The 18,104-nt window shown below is 35.2% G+C and overlaps 1 protein-coding gene across 8 annotated transcripts in view; it reads left to right on the plus strand.

The window, feature by feature from the left end:
- The window catches only part of REV3L (REV3 like, DNA directed polymerase zeta catalytic subunit), a 174,187-nt gene that overhangs the window by 99,327 nt on the left and 56,756 nt on the right, over positions 1-18,104 (plus strand). For all 8 annotated transcript variants that reach the window (XM_032275012.1, XM_032275009.1, XM_032275011.1 and 5 more), the window contains 5 exons: positions 921-1,063; positions 1,966-6,130; positions 10,469-11,376; positions 13,134-13,213; positions 14,482-14,607. In XM_032275012.1, coding sequence (XP_032130903.1) covers positions 921-1,063; positions 1,966-6,130; positions 10,469-11,376; positions 13,134-13,213; positions 14,482-14,607 — 5,422 coding nt within the window. The remainder of the gene's footprint in view (positions 1-920; positions 1,064-1,965; positions 6,131-10,468; positions 11,377-13,133; positions 13,214-14,481; positions 14,608-18,104) is intronic.

Raw genomic sequence — 18,104 nt, forward strand, 5'->3', positions numbered from 1 at the left:
ACCTGCCCTGTATAGCTAGAGAGAACAAAATAGAACCATGTATGGAAGTTGAACGATTTTGTGTATTACAAGCACACAAGACAACTATTAACAATTAAAGCCATTAACAATGGAAAGATTGCCCTGTGAGACAGCAATCCCCTTATATAGATTATGTAAAAACAGAGAGTGTCTCAGGTTGGTTAAAAATTGGGTTTTTGCATTGGGTAGAAAGGTGGACTAGACCTCTGATGTCTCTTTCAGCTCTGACGGGAGTGATTTTTATGATGAATTGTGATTTGGAGAGGCTTAATGGAAAAACAGTTCCAGTGTAATAAATATAATAAAATAGTAATTTCAAATTTTTGAGATTAGAGACAGAAAAAATTGGGTATGAATAGAAAAAAGTTTGCCCGTTCAGTTAAAATGGAAAGCATCAAGTTAATTAATATCAATATGAGACAAAATTTAAAGAGACTGGACTCACAGTCCATCTGAATTTCTCAGTAACCCTAGCTATTGTCAGATTGACTGAACACCTTTACTACTTCCGTCTCTCATCTTCAGTATATTCTCTTCAGCCTGACCTCAGTGCCCCTTCACTCATCTCTGTTCTTGTTTCTTCCAATTCAGAATGCAGGAATTGTGGTGTATTTTAGCTCATGTGAAAAGGATTATAAAGTTTATTTACAATAACTCTAAGTTACTATAGTAAGACTTGTTAACAAAGCAAAGTAAATATGCCTTTCTAGAATTTACAATTTTCAGATTTTTTTATTGTTTTACTATAGAGTAACTTAGATACATTATAGAGTTAACTTAGATACAATATTAGAGTTAGCTTAGATACATTATTATAGAGTTAACTTAGACACATTATTTACATCTGAGGTGGCCTTTTCTAATGATCATACTCACCAGTGAATTTTAATATTCTCCAGATCACTGTGCAGAAGTACCCACAGAAGTTCAACTGAAGATGATGACTCATCTTCAGAAGAAGAAATGGAATGGAGTGATAACAGTTTGCTTCTAGCCAATCTTTCTATACCTCAGTTAGATGGAACTGCAGATGAAAATAGTGGTAAGTAAACAAGTCTACTGTGAGAAATTGGCTATTTAGGATCTAAGATATATTTGATTTTGAGGCCAGGTGCCCTGATTCACACCTATAATCCCAGAACTCTGGGAGGCCAAGGCGAGAGGATCACTTGGATTCAGGAGTTTCAGACCAGCCTGGGCGACATAGTTGGAGACTGTCGCTAAAAAACTAAAAAAAAAAAAAAAAAAAAAAAAAAATTAGCTCGGTATAGTGGTGCATGCCTGTAGTCCCAGCTACTCAGGAGGCTGAGGTGGGAGGATAACTTGAGCACAAGAGTTTGAGGCTGCTGTGAGCTGTGATTGCTCCATGGCATTCCAGCCTGGGCAACAGAGCAAGACCCTGTCTCCCAAAAATAAATAAATAAATAAATACAATTTTGAAACTGTAATTATATTTTCTATACAGTTGGCTAAGTAAGGCTATAGTGATGTTTTGTTCTTCACGACTTTTGAAAGAATGTAGATATATGATTTGTTTCTCATTTCTAGAAGGACATAACATTTGTTGATCACTGATTTCAAGCTTTTAAACTGTAATGTTATTGTGTAAGTAGAATAAGAAACTAAAAAATATGCTTAGTTTATTTGAAGTGATAATGTAAAACATATTATTTTACAAACATTTTTAAAGTGACAGTATTTTTCCCTTATTCTCCAAAGGCACTGAATAGTAATATAATCTATTACTAATAATTGTAACTAACTATATTTAGATTGAGTTATTAATGATAAGGATTACCTTTTTGTTAAGATAATCATTTTAAACATACAAACTTAATTTTATGTAATTTTTTTCATAGCGATAGTATTAATATCTTGATGTGGGAAAATGTCTTAAAAATTAAGAGTAAAGTGAAATAAATTATTCTTTCCTCCTCATTTCAGACAATCCATTGAACAATGAAAATTCTAGAACGCATTCTTCTGTAATTGCAACAAGCAAGCTATCAGTCAAACCCTCCATCTTTCACAAAGATGCTGCTACATTAGAACCCTCATCTTCTGCTAAGTTTACCTTTCAGTGTAAACACACAAGTGCCCTTTCTTCCCATGTTTTGAACAAGGAAGATTTAATTGAAGACCTTTCACAGACAAACAAAAATATAGAAAAAGGTCTAGATAATTCAGTCACTTCTTTTACAAATGAAAGCACTTACTCTATGAAATACCCTGGATCTTTAAGCAGTGGTGTTCATTCAGAAAATTCTCATAAAGAGAATAGTAAGAAAGACATCCTCCCAGTATCTTCATGTGAAAGTAGTATTTTTGATTATGAAGAAGATATTCCATCTGTTACAAGACAAGTACCAAGTAGAAAATATACAAATATTAGAAAAATCGAAAAGGATTCCCCTTTTATACATATGCACCGTCACCCTAATGAGAATACATTGGGCAAAAATTCTTTCAACTTTTCTGACTTAAATCATTCAAAAAATAAATTATCCTCTGAAGGAAATGAAAAAGGAAACAGCACAGCTCTGAGTAGTTTATTCTCTTCATCATTTACTGAAAATTGTGAATTGCTGTCATGCTCAGGGGAGAATAGAACTATGGTGCATTCTCTTAATAGCACCACTGACGAAAGTGGACTAAATAAACTTAAAATTAGATATGAAGAATTTCAAGAACATAAAACAGAAAAGCCAAGCCTCAGCCAGCAAGCAGCACACTATATGTTTTTTCCCAGCGTTGTTCTTTCTAACTGTCTCACTAGACCACAGAAACTATCTCCTGTCACATATAAATTACAACCTGGCAATAAACCATCCCGGTTAAAATTGAATAAAAAGAAACTTGCAGGTCATCAGGAGACTTCTACCAAAAGTAGTGAGAGTGAATCCACAAAAGATAATTGTATACAAAATAATCTTTGTAATAGTAATCCTGAGAAGGATCATGCATTGGCCAGTGATTTAACTAAAACAACTCGTGGAGGCTTTGAAAATAAAACACCCACAGATGGTTGTATAGACTGTCACTTTGGAGATGGAACATTAGAAACTGAGCAGTCCTTTGGACTATATGGAAATAAATACACACTTAGAGCGAAACGCAAGGTAAATTATGAGACTGAAGACAGTGAATCAAGTTTTGTAACACACAACTCAAAAATTAGCCTACCTCATCCCATGGAAATTGGTGAAAGCTTAGATGGAACTCTCAAATCTCGAAAACGAAGAAAAATGTCTAAAAAGCTGCCCCCTGTCATCATCAAGTATATTATTATTAATAGATTTAGAGGGAGAAAAAATATGCTTGTGAAGCTAGGAAAAATAGACTCTAAAGAAAAACAAGTAATATTAACAGAAGAAAAAATGGAATTATATAAAAAGCTTGCACCTTTGAAGGACTTTTGGCCAAAAGTTCCTGACTCCCCTGCAACCAAATATCCCATTTATCCACTAACACCAAAGAAAAGTCACAGAAGAAAGTCAAAACATAAGTCTGCTAAGAAAAAAACTGGTAAGCAACAAAGGACAAATAATGAAAATATTAAAAGAACTTTGTCTTTTAGGAAAAAACGATCACATGCCATTCTTTCTCCTCCCTCACCATCTTACAATGCTGAAACCGAAGATTGTGACTTGAATTATAGTGATGTCATGTCTAAACTAGGTTTTCTTTCTGAGAGAAGCACAAGTCCCATAAATTCTTCTCCACCTCGCTGCTGGTCTCCCACAGATCCAAGAGCTGAAGAAATCATGGCTGCTGCAGAAAAAGAGGCAATGCTTTTTAAGGGTCCCAATGTATATAACAGTAAGACCGTTAATTCTCGTATCGGAAAAAATAGTCGTGCAAGAGCACAGGTTAAGAAATCAAAAGCAAAGCTTGTTAATCCCTCTGTAGTTACTAAGAAAAGGAACAAACGAAATCAGACAAATAAACTAGTAGATGATGGAAAAAAGAAACCAAGAGCAAAACAAAAAACGATTGAGAAAGGTACAACAAGAAAGCATATAACACTTAGGGATGAAAAAATAAAATCTCAGTCTGGTGCTGAAGTTAAGCTTGCACTGAAACACCAGAATGTATCTGAACTTGCAGGTAGTTCTGGAGGCTCTCAACTACTTTTTAAACAGAAAGATCTGCCACTAATGAGCTCTGCTGTAGATCACCCCCTTTCTGCTCCCCTACCCATTGGAATTAATGCACAACAGAAATTATCTGGCTGCTTTTCTTCTTTCTTAGAAAGCAAGAAGCCTGTAGATTTGCAGACATTCCCCAGTTCACGAGATGGTTTGCATCCATCAGTTGTTTGTAATTCTATAGGACCTGGACTCTCAAAAATTAATGTTCAAAGGCCTCATAATCAAAGTGCTATGTTTACTTTAAAGGAATCAACCTTAGTCCAAAAAAATGTATTTGACCTTTCCAACCATTTGTCTCAGGTAGCACAGAATACACAGATATCTTCGGGTATAATGTCTCCAAAGATAGAAGATAATGCAAATAATATACAGAAAAACTATTTGTCATCAGTTGGAAAGTTAAGTGAATATCGCAATTCCCTAGAATCAAAGCCGGACCAAGCATATACCCCTAATTTTTTGCATTGCAAGGACAGTCAGCAGCAGATTGTGTGCATAGCAGAACAGTCAAAGCACAGTGAAACTTGTTCTCCAGGAAATGGAACTTCAGAGGAAAGCCAAATGCCCAATTGCTTTGTAACTTCCTTGAGAAGTCCAGTCAAACAAATAGCATGGGAACAAAAGCCAAGGGGCTTTATTTTAGATATGTCAAATTTTAAACCTGAAAGAGTAAAACAAAGATCATTATCAGAAGCAATTTCACAAACCAAAGCACTTTCTCAGTGTAAAAATCAAAATGTGTCAACACCTTCAGCATTTGGTGAAGGACAGTCTGGACTGGCAGTTCTAAAAGAATTGTTACAAAAAAGACAGCAGAAAGCACAAAATGCAAATATCACACAAGACCCATTATCTAATAAACATCAATCAAATAAAAATATTTCTGGTTCACTTGAACATAACAAAGCAAATAAGCGGACTCGATTGGTAACATCCCCAAGAAAACCTCGAACTCCCAGAAGTACAAAACCAAAAGAAAAAATCCCCAAACTTCTCAAAGTAGACTCTTTAAATTTCCAAAACTCTAGCCAGTTGGATAACTCCCTATCGGATGATAGTCCCGTCTTTTTTTCAGATCCAGGTTTTGAAAGTTGTTATTCACTTGAAGATAGCTTATCTCCTGAACATAATTATAATTTTGATATTAACACGATAGGTCAGACTGGATTTTGTAGCTTTTATTCTGGAAGTCAGTTTGTCCCAGCTGATCAGAATTTGCCTCAGAAGTTCCTAAGTGATGCTGTTCAGGATCTTTTTCCAGGACAAGCTGTAGAAAAACATGAGTTTTTAAGTCATGACAGCCAGAAATGTGATGAAGACAAGTATCATGCTGCAGACTCAGCCTCATGGATTAGATCTGGTACTCTAAGTCCTGAAATGTTTGAGAAATCATCCATAGATAGCAATGAGAATCATCGCCACAACCAGTGGAAAAACAGCTTTCATCCTCTAACAACTCGGTCTAATTCAATAATGGATTCTTTCTGTGTTCAGCAGGCAGAAGATTGTCTAAATGAAAAATCTAGATTGAATAGGAGTTCAGTAAGCAAAGAAGTGTTTCTTAGCCTCTCACAGCCAAACAATTCAGACTGGATTCAAGGTCACAGCAGAAAAGAAATGGGACAGTCTCTTGATTCAGTCAATACCTCTTTTAGTGCAATACTCTCCTCCCCTGATGGTGAACTTGTGGACATGGCCTGTGAAGATTTAGAACTATATGTTTCAAGAAACAATGATGGGTTGACACCAACTCCTGATAGTTCACCAAGATCTACTAGTTCTCCCTCACAATCTAAAAATGGCAATTTCACCCCTCGAACTGCTCACATTCTGAAACCACTTATGTCCCCACCAAGTAGGGAAGAAATTATGGCAACTTTGTTGGATCATGACCTTTCAGAGACTATTTACCAGGAACCATTTTGCAGTAATCCTTCTGATGTACCAGAAAAGCCCAGGTAATCAGAATTATTTTTTCCCTGGGGTCACTCTGAATGATTATGATATATACAATTCTGCTGTAGGGAATGAAAAAAAAGAATATAATGTATACAGCATTTGGTTACATGACGACTAGTTTTCTGTGATACTGTATTTATTAGTATATCATTGTGGGAAGTATTTCTAATTACAGACTTATTAAGAAAATTCAAACACTAACTGGATGGTTACACCTAGAGAAATTTATTTAAGTTGACTTGGATCTACTATTATTTAATACTGTGTCTTCATTAAAAATTAGAGGTGCTCACTCTAAAGATGTCATCATACTTTAAAAGGATTACAATGATTATTGTTTAAATGGTATTTAATTTTTAAATGTTAAACTTTTATAATATTTTAAAAGAACTTTATTTTTAAATGTTTGAAAATGAGCATATATGTTTTAAGTATTCCTCTGATATATTTCTAAATGAAGATTATTTTAAGTTTTTATTATAAACCACTTTTCATGTGATTTCAACATCTTGCTTTGTTATTATTATAGTTTATGCAGTTATTAGGGGTGCAAATGGACTTTAGTTTCCATTCTCCTTTCTTTTAAGAACCTTTTCAAGTGGCCAGGTATGGTGGTATGCACCTGTAATCCCAGCACTTTGGGAGGCCAAGGTGGGAGGATCGCTTGAGCCTAGGAGTTTGCAGTCAGATCAGGCAAAAAAGTGAGACTTCGTCGCTATAAAATAATTAGGCAGGGCGTGGTGGCTCATGCCTGTAATCCCAGCACTTTCCGAGGCTAAGGTGGGCAGATCCCCTGAAGTCAGGAGTTCAAGACCAGCCTGGCCAACATGGTAAAACCACATCTCTACTAAAAATACAAAATTTAGTTGGGCTTGGTGATGGGTGCCTGTAATCCCAACTACTTGGGAGGCTGAGACAGGAGAATCACTTGAACCCGAGAGGCAGAGGCTGTAGTGAGCCAAGATCACCACTGCACTCCAGCCTGGGCAACAAAGAGTGAAGCTCCATCTCAAAAAAAAAAAAAAAAAAAAAAATTAGCTGGACGTGGTGGCATGCACCTGTGGTCCCAGCTCCTTAGGAGGCTAAGGAAAGTGAATCACTTGAGCCCAGGATGTCAAGGCTGCAGTGAGCCATGTTCACGCCACTGCATTCCAGCTTAGGCAATAGAATGAGACTTTGTCTCAAAAAAAAAAAAAATCTTTTCATGGAATTGATAGACAAACATGTGCATACACGTGAACACACACACACGCAGCAAACAGCAAAATGGAAACCACAGTACTGGTTTATTTATAAGTAGTTGAGTAGTTATGATTTACCACTTTGATCACCAAGTTAGGGCATATCTGATACAAGCTAAATTGGGTAACATGCTTAATCAGAAAGTTTGAATGATGGTTCTTATTCCTGACCCTGTGTCCATGATCTCATATACTTAACCGGTTGCAGAGCAAGGCAGTTCATTTCAACTATCCATTCAGAAGCGGAAGAGGGTGGCTGAAACTGCTAAGGGAGGCCCTACCTTAGTCTAAATCTTGAAAAGAGATATGAAGAGCAGCAGAGGCCACACTGCATGTATGCACTGACCTGTGGCTGTACCATGTTCTTGACTCCAGTGGGGGAAAAAGAAAAAGATACAATATGAATATCACTATACATTTGTTCAAACCCATAGAAAGTATCACACCAAGAATGAACCCAAATGTGAACTGTGGACTTTGTGCAATTATGATGTGTCAACATAGGTTCATCGATTGTAACCCATGTGCTACTCTGGTAGGGGATGGTGATAATGTGGGAAGCCGTGTATGAGTATATGGGAATCCTCTGTACCTTTCCTTCAATTTTGCTGTCAACCTAAGGCTGTTAAAATACTATCTTTTTAAAAAAAAAAAAAAAAGACAATGAATGCCAGGCTTTTACCCAGCAGATTCACAATAATTCCTGTAAGAATCCATTTAAGAAAGGAATGTGAAATGATGGATATATTAATTAGTTTCACTATAAGAACCATTTTACTATATACTAATTTGTGCCTTATATGCACATGATAATTTTTTTTTTTAATAAAGGGGTGAGAAAAGGTGATCAGAAATGTAGAGTAAAAGTTGTTTCTTATAATGACTTAAAGTGAAGGGTAGAAATGTCAACTCCCCAGCCTCTTTTCAACATAGTTTTGTTTAGTACCCATATGGAACTCTTTTTGTTTCACTGCTGGAATATATGAAGTTTGTTCCTTAGACGTTAGTTTCCATCATTTTGGGGACTTTGGTGTTATCAGTAGTGATTATGGTATATTTATTTTTAGTTACCAAACTTAGTCATTACCTTTGTGTTGTTGTTATTGTCCAACTTTGACACTTGTCCTGCAGCTAAAATAAAAAATAATCATTTAATCCCAGCACTTTGGGAGGCCAAGGTGAGCAGATTACAAGGTCAAGAGAGCCAGACCATCTTGGCCAGCATAGTAAAACCCCATCTCTACTAAAATACAAAAATTAGCTGGGCTTGGTGGCACGTGCCTGTAATCCCAGCTACACAGGAGGCTGAGGCAGGAGAAACACTTGATCCAGGGAGTTGGGAGGTTGCAATGAGCCAAGATCGTGCCACTGCACTCCAGCCTGGTGAAAGAGCAAGACTCTGTATCAAAAAAAAAAAAAGAAACTGTATATTTAATATAGAAAATTTAGGAAGTATAAAAAAAGAAGAAATACAAATCACACTATTTTTCCACCTAGTAAAAGCCACTGTAATATTTTGATGTGTTTTTTTTAAGTATAGTTTTTAGTTTGTTTTGTTTTATGAAATGTGATCATACTGTAGTCACCGTATTATATCCAGATTTTCCACTTAACATATTGTAAACATTTTCCAAATAATGAGTTTCTTGAATATTTTAATGGCTGCGTATATACTGTATCATGTATATATTATTGGACAGAAAGGTTGTTTCCTATTTTGCCACTATAGATATTATGTATATTAATTAGTATTTATATTAAGACAATATTAGCATTTTCTTCTTAAAGCATTTCTTGTATTTTGGAGATCTTCCTTATAGTCTTAGAAGTAGGATTACTGAAAAATTTAAGGCTCTTGATATATATTATGAGATTTTTTTTCCTAGTGGGTTGTAGCAGTTACCATGCTGCTAACAATATGCAAGAAATCTGAATTCACCATAGCTCACCAATTTGTTACTCTTGACCTCATTATGACCTCTCTGTCCTTAGCATTAGAGTTGGGTATGGTCACATGGTGTGTGTATTCATTTTCTTCAACAGCAGTAATTCTGTTTCTAATTTTCACATTGCTGAGAGTGGATGCAGGGACAGTGCTGGATGCTGATTATGGAGTTAACTAGTAGGGGCTAAAGTCTTTTCATATAAAGGGGACAGGGCTACCATGGTAGCCCTGCTGCTCCTCCTTCAGCTTCAAATCAGAAAACATGAATCCAGTTAGTGGAGTTTTATGTAGATAATGATGGCGACATTTGGGGAATCATGCCCTAAGAGAAGTGATTGAAAAAACTATGAATTATCTTCATATTCATAATAAAGTTATCATGAAGAAGAAGAAGTAGACTTATTTTATGTTGCTATAGTAAGCAGAAATAGTATCAAGGGATTAGAGAAAGTTTCGTTTAATGTAACTGTTGGAAATGAAACCAGACTGTTTTCATTAGGGATTTCCCACATACTCATACACTGGTAACATTTAAGCCATGCATCCTGTGGGCTCTGCCAACTCCTAAGTTGTGTCAGTGTTAATCCCTGCCATGTAAAGGGAAAAAAGAATTAGAGAAATTCACCTTAATTGGTATTTTTTTAGTGTTTAAGAGAATTTGTGAGTACAGAGATTCATTTGAATTGACTGGCTTCGCTAAACTATAGATAGTAGAAAATACAGGAAGAAGCTATGAATAATATTCAAGGACATAGTATTTGAATGATAAATTATTGTTTTTATTCATATGTGATCATAATGGAAAGTTACTTAAAGGTTAGGAGAGGAAAGGAATCTGTAAGTTTGTGTCTTCTCCTTGAAGGAAAGGTTTCATGAGGCATTAACATAAAACAAAAAAAAATAACCATCTCTCTCTGAGATTAATGATAACTTCCAAAGGAAATTAGGTAGTAGTCATATACCTGTGAGGAAAAGCATATTGAGACTAAAGACAGAGTGTACCTGCATAAAATAGAGGGGGCAAGGAAGAAAGAAATGGACAATTTTAAGACTCCAAAAGGGGCTTTAAAAATATCTAGGATGGGGAGTTAAATATTTTGGTAATTGCTCTTTGAAACAAAAACAGTTGTTCTAAAATATGTTGTTTATAGGGAGATTGGTGGACGCCTCCTCATGGTAGAAACTCGACTTGCAAATGATCTGGCTGAGTTTGAGGGAGACTTTTCCTTGGAAGGACTTCGTCTGTGGAAAACAGCATTCTCAGCAATGACTCAAAATCCAAGGCCAGGGTCACCCCTTCGCAGTGGCCAGGGAGTTGTCAATAAAGGGTCAAGTAATAGCCCTAAAATGGTTGAAGATAAAAAAATTGTGATTATGCCTTGCAAATGTGCCCCAAGTCGACAACTGGTTCAAGTCTGGCTTCAAGCCAAAGAAGAATACGAACGTACCAAGAAACTGCCTAAAACCACGCCAACTGGAGTTGTAAAATCTGCTGAGAACTTTAGCTCTTTAGTTAACCCAGATGACAAACCTGTAGTGCCTCCAAAAATGGATGTAAGTCCATGTATACTCCCCACTACAGCACATACCAAGGATGTTGATAATTCTCAGATTGCTTTACGAGCACCCATCACAGGATGTAGTCAAACTGCAAGTGAAAGTCAGATGCTGCCACCAGTTGCCTCTGCAAGTGATCCTGAAAAAGATGAAGATGATGATGATAACTATTACATTAATTATAGCTCCCCTGATTCTCCAGCTATTCCCCCTTGGCAACAAGCAATATCCCCAGATTCCAAAGCATTAAATGGAGATGATAGACCCTCATCACCAGTAGAGGAGCTGCATTCATTGGCTGTTGAGAACTTAAAGCCAATAAAAGATGGTATACAAAAAAGCCCCTGCAGTGAGCCTCAAGAGCCTCTAGTGATATCTCCAATTAATGCCAGGGCAAGAACTGGGAAATGTGAATCACTTTGCCTTCATAGTACACCAATCATACAGAGAAAACTTCTGGAAAGGCTTCCTGAAACAACTGGCCTTAGCCCATTATCAATAGGTAAGTGTACAAATAACAGGAAGTCTCTATATTTGCCCTTCAAAAATGGAAATGAAGATAACATTAGACTGTAGTGAAAATCAGAGCTTTTTAAATGAAGGTATAGCTCAGCAAATATTTTTTATCATGTCTTGGAGGTCATCACATAGAAACTTTTTAATGTTTCTGCTATGAAATCTACTTATATTTGCTTCCATCCTGTTTCCTTGTGGGTGAAATACAGGAGCCCTCTCAGAAGGCTTATCATCTCAATTTGACTTTTCCATTGGCTTTTATACATACCCAAGTCTCCCACCTTTTAAAACAGAAACAAACCTGCTTTGACCTCACGTCTCCAGCCGGCTTCTACTCTTTCTCCTCTCCTTCAAAGCCACATTTCTTAAAAGAATTGTCTGATTTGACAACTCCAGTTATTTACCTCCTACTAATTTCTCAACCCACTCTAAATTGAATTCTGCCCCTTTCATTCTACCATAATAGCTCTTGTAAAGATTCCCAATAAGCTTGTAGCTAAAACCAATAGATGTTCCTGAGCCTTCTTACGTCCTCTAAGCCATTTTCTTGTTGACCCTACCTTCCTTCTTGGAGCTGCTTCTCCACTTGGCTTTCCTCCTACTTCTCTGTTTTTTCCCACTTTCCTCACTATTCTTAGTTATTATCTAAATGTTAGAGTTTATAAAGGCTTGGTCTTAAGCCTTCTTTATATCTTTCTCTAAATAATCTAATTCCTGTCCACAGGATTACTACAGATAACTTGCAAATTTATATTTCCAGTTCACACCTCTCTTTTAAGCTCCAGAACACTATATTGCATTTACCTATCTGACATTTCCACTTGAATGCTAAATGGTACTTCAAGATCAGTATTTTACAAACGAATTCATGATCTCACTGCACACATTCACGACCACCTTCCCAACACACATGAACATCTACACATGCCCCCACATAAAAACGCATCTGGTCTTATTTCATTTTTCCTCATTTCAATGAATAGTGCCATCATCTCTCAATTATACAAGTTAGAAACATAGAATTTATTTTTAACACCCACCTGATTCCCTTACTACCCACCCTGTGGTTTCCAGTCCATAACCAAGACTTATCACTTGTTTATCTCCTAAGTAACCCAGATATATCTACTTTATTGTACTTCTGCCACCACAACCTTAGGCCAAGCTGTCATCTCTTGCCTGGGCTCCTGCACCAGCCAACTTCTCTACTCTTAGTAACTTCCAGTTCTTTTGTACAGTAATCAGGGAAAAATCCCCACTCTGTTCCTGGTTAATTACTATGCTCTTCAGATTTCACCTCAAGGAAACCTTCCCTAATCTCCTTGACTGCATAAAAATTCACAATTATATTCCCCTCTGTTGTATTAATCCAATTATAATTTTATTTTTCTAGTGTGTTTGAGGAATGTCTAGACCCCATGAGGTCAGAGATTATGTCTTTTCCTCCTCATCATAGATACTTGATAAACAAGTGAATAAATGGATTAAACAATTCTCTAGGATAATGACTGAGGTATAAAACTCAGTAATTAAACATATTTAAAATACAAAATGTTAAAATGTTATTTTGGTGGGAACCAGAGGTTTGAATTAGTTTCATTTCTAAATTATGAAATTTTGGGGGGAATTCATAGGACAGCACTCACAAGTGGTACCTAAATGTTTGGAACAACAAAAGGTTGTTTAAAAACCAGAAGCAGGTAATTTTGATATACATATTAAATATGAAATTTCTTTCTACAGAACCAAAAACACAGAAGTTGAGTAATAAGAAAGGAAGTAATACTGACACTCTTAGAAGAGTACTCTTAACACAAGCAAAGGTAACTATACTAAACATTTTTAAAGATCAGTGGAAGATCCAGTTTTAATCCTAGATTTCAGTTAGATAATTGATAACTTGTCTCAATTTAAAAATTTTTGTTACTTAAATTTTTGCATCATTATTTGCATATCTTTGAGACAACAAAAAATTGCCTTTTTAAAAGTTTTTTTGTTGTTGGGATCTAAAAGATTCTTATATGTAAATACAAATATTACAGAGAAAGTGAATATGATAGCCAAAATGTGGATTATGAGGATACAAATACATTAACTGATTACTGGCAAAATCAGAACAATCCAATGACAGCAGAGCTCAAGTAAGTGATTTTTGATCCCACCAAAAATATATCCTTTTTCTTGGTTTATTACTTTTTCTAAAATATAACCTTATTGATTTTTTAAAATTTATTTTACTAAGTAGGAAAGAAAAGCAACATTATTTACTACTGAAACTCTGGAAAGTCACATATGTCTTTATTCAAATACTAAAAATACAACAAAACTTAGCATTATATGATTATGTGAAAGAAGTATACATTAGACATGCATCCTTGGAAATACGTGATAGAAATCACTTACATATTGGCCACTTCTCATAAATCTCATTAACTACATAAAATATATTTTAGTATTTCTTTGAGATTATACTTTTTAAACTTTCATTTATAAAACAGTATTATTGAATTCAATATATGTATATATTAAAAAATACTATATCAGTGTGTTGTGAACATAACAGTTAATAGATTTAGAAATCAGAAAAAAATAATTTTGTAAGAAATGGAAAAATTCCATTTTTTTTCTCAGTCTTTGAAGATTATTTACATTGTTTTATTTAATTCATCTTTCAGACACATGTTGTATTAGGGTAAAATACAAATTCAGTATTTCAAATCTTTTACAAATTTTAGCCAAAGTAGTTGCAAATATATTGATTGCTTGCTTGTCTTACTTCCAAGAAATGTCAAGGTAAATGTCCATGTGGTATAAATGTCAACTCCCTACAAAACTGTTACTTTCAGCACTGGGGCTTCTGAACTGAGTGATAACATGGTTTGCTTTTATTTCTACATACATCCAGTTCTGATATCTTTGTTAGCATGAAAATAATGTTAATAAAATACAGTTTCTTCTTGAACTTAGAGATGATACTAGTTTACCATTTATTACTAAACACATAAAGCATATTATCCAGGAATAAGTAATCAAAGAAAAATAATTGCTCACGTATCTTTTTCTGGTTGTGTGTGTGTATGCTCTTTTATAGAATCAATTTGCAGCAGTAAATACCCCAAAGAAAGAAACTTCTCAGATTGATGGACCATCTTTAAACAATACTTACGGTTTCAAAGTCAGCATAGAAAACTTACAGGAGGCGAAAGCTTTACACGAGGTAAAACTGCAACAGTAAGGATACTTACATTGTGTTTAATTTAACTCATATTTTAGTCTACAAAACAAGCATGGAATTTTTTAATGAGGGAGAAATACATTGAATACTATTAATCTTCATCTTATTCTCATTTTTTACTGTTTTATATATTTAAATGTTTATATAAAATAGAGAAACTTAAAGCATTTAAGTTGCTGAGACTGTTTTGTGATTTAATATCTTTCACAAATCTCATAACTGAAATTCATCTTCTTGATATTAAAATTAGAAAAGATTTTTGGGAGGTGAAGGTGGGACGATCCCTTGAGTCTAGGAGTTTAAGACTAGCCTCGGCTGCATAGGAAGACGCTGCTTCAACCAAAAAATAAAAATAAAATTAGACTAGCATGGTGGCACACACCTGTAGTCTCAGCTAGTTGGGAGGCTGAGGTGGGAGGATCACTTGATCTTGGGAGTTCGAGGCTGCAGTGAATTATGATTGTGCCACTGCACTCCAGCATGGGCCACAGAGAGCAAGACTCTGTTTCTTTGGGGAAAAATAAAAAGGAAGTCAGTCTGTATTTCGGGGATTATTATATTAAGATGTTATATCACGTCTGAAATGTGATATTTGCTTGCATTTTCTGTTCAGTTGGCTCTTTGGATTAGAGCTTGCTACAATAGAGGATAAATTCTTTCATTCATATAATCTCTATATAACCCAGTTATCTTCACAGTACAGGCTATCTGCCAAAGACTAGGACTTTGCAAAAATATACATCAGTCACAGTATACATTGGAAAGTATATGTGAATGGGTCACTGTAAATTTATTTGTATACAGAAAACAAAGCACATACCTGACTGGCAGTAAGGTAGAAATTGGAGTATATTTTTATTGTTTACATCTATGCTGTCATTATGGTAGCTGCTAGCAGCATGGATATTTAGAACTTAAAATTTGGTTTATACAACTGAAGAACTGAATGTTAAACTTTATTTAATTTTAATTTAGATTTTAAAACATAGTTGTCTCAAAGTATATTTGGAACAACTTAGGTATATAATACTACTGTAATTTTTATGAAATCCAAATATAGATCAAGTATATCTGTAGAAAATTTAGCCTGCATATTGAGATATGTTGTAAGTGTAAAATACATGCTGATTTCAAAGACTTCATGGAAAGAATAATTTAAAATATTTCATTACTAATTTTTATGTTGGTTGCATGTTGAAAGGATATTTTAAATATATTGGATCAGATTAAAATGTTTTTAAATTAACCTATTTTTATTTTTTTAATGTGACTACTAGAAAACTTTAAGTTACATGTGGCTTTCATTATATTTCTATTGGACAATGCTAGTTTTATACAGTCGTTTTGTATCTTTGCGTTAAAGCAGGGGATTAGTAACCGCCTTTAAGTTATAATTCAATTTTTAGTGTGTTTTTTTTTCTCAAGTCAATTCTATTGTATACTGTTTCAGGGATCAGATTAACATAAACCGAGAGAAAAATTTTAATATTGTCCTCTTTTTTCTTTAAATTTGAACTGAGAATTATGGGTTTTCTTAGAATTAGATCAGAACATAGTCTCTTCCTCATTTATTCATTTGCACATTTTTCTCATTCAACAGCATTCATATAGTTTCTGTTTTATACCTATGTCTATACTAGCCCCTGAAGCCTAGATAAATTAAGTGAAAAATTCAGTCATCCATACCATCAAATGCACACTTGAAATTAGACATTTTTTAAAAACTTTTAAAAAAATATGTATTCAAGCAAATTTGATAGACTATAGTAAAAAAGACTTGTTATATTTGGTTATTCTCTTATTTGAAAAGTATAGTTTTCTACATTTTTCTAGGTAACCCTGTTTCAGAATCATGGTCCCTCTGGAAGTTAAAATCACTCAGGAGGTCTCACTGGTTGCTCTGACAGCTTTTTCCTCCTGGTAACAGTCTTTCTTCATCTCAAGGAACATTCCAAACTGCTGCCCCGTGGTTGAAACGGGGAATAAACCAAAGAAAAACTCTCAACACTGTTCTCTTCCTTTTTCTTGGAAATTGTGCCCGTAGCATTTTTTTCCCTCTGTTTCCGTTACCCTAGAATAATCTTTCTTCTGCACATCAGTACTCAGTGCAGAAGACAAGGGTTGTAATCTCTGTCCCACTTTCTCACTTCCCTCTTGCCTAGTTATACTCACTAAATCTCCCAAGCCATGTCTTTATGTTTGCTTTTTAAAAATACCCCCACCAAGCACAGTAATCCATTTTCTATCAAGGAATAGAAATGCAAAATTTGAGTGTGAAAATTTGATCTAAGTAAACAAAAATCAACCTCCAAGACTCTTTTAACCTAACATTATTTTCAGAGTTTTCATAGTCTTTTCATATGTTCATCCCTTTCTTTTCTTTTTTCTTCTTCTTTTTTTTTTTTTGAGACATAGCCTCACTCTGTCACCCAGGTTGGAGTGCAACGGCACCATCTCAGCTCACTGCAACCTCAGCCTCCCGGGTTCAAGCCATTCTCCTGCCTCAGTCTCCCAAGTAGCTAGGATTACAGGCATGAGCCACTTGCTAATTTTTGTATTTTTAGTAGAGACAGGGTTTCACCACATTGACCAAGCTGGTCTGGGAACTCCTGACCTCAGGTGATCTGCCTGCCTCAGCCTCCCAAAGTGCTGGGATTATAGGCGTCAGCTACCGCGCCTGGCTTCATATGTTCATCCCTTTCTAATGAAACTGGTTGTTTTGTTTTATTTGGGTTTGTGGGAGGAGTTTTCCATTTAAAAATTTTTTATTTACTAAATTAATGCATGCTTCTTGTTAAAATTAAGTTCTGAAGAGTATGCATTTAAAAGTAAGTTTTTTCCCTTAGCTCTCAATTTATATGGATTGATTTTTTTTAAATACTAATATTTTAAAGTAGAAAAAGCAGTATATGTTTCTGAGGAAAGTGGTAGATTTGTGTTTTATTATTATGCCTTATATAATTGATGTTCTTTATATTTCAAAAAGTATTTAGTGGCCAGGCATGGTGCCTCACACCTGTAATCCCAGCACTTTGTGGGGTCAAGGCAGGAGGATTGCTTGAGGCCAGTTTTTCAAGACCAGCCTGAGCAACATAGTGAGGCCTCATCTTTACAGAAAGTTTTAAAAATAAGCTGGGCGTGGTGATATGTACCTATTGCCCCAACTAGTGGGGAAGCTAAAGTGAATGGATCACTTGAGCCCAGGAGTTCAGGGATGCAGTGAGCTACGATCATACCACATCATTCTAGCCTGGACAACAGAGAGAGACCCTTTGTCTTATCTAAAAAAAAAAAAAAGATTATTTAACAAATTTACTAATGAGCACATGTGCTAGTATATATACCAAAAATAATCGGGACCAAAAAAAAAATTTGCAATGAAAAGTAAGCTTCCTTTTTACATTAGGCTAGCAATTTCTGTCCCCCAAAGCAATAAGCATGTCTACATTTTTTGTTGCTTTGCAGAAATTTTCTATGCT

Source organism: Sapajus apella, unplaced genomic scaffold (genome assembly GCF_009761245.1).
Source record: "Sapajus apella isolate SASKATOON/1434 unplaced genomic scaffold, GSC_monkey_1.0 scaffold6, whole genome shotgun sequence".
NCBI lineage: Eukaryota > Metazoa > Chordata > Mammalia > Primates > Cebidae > Sapajus > Sapajus apella.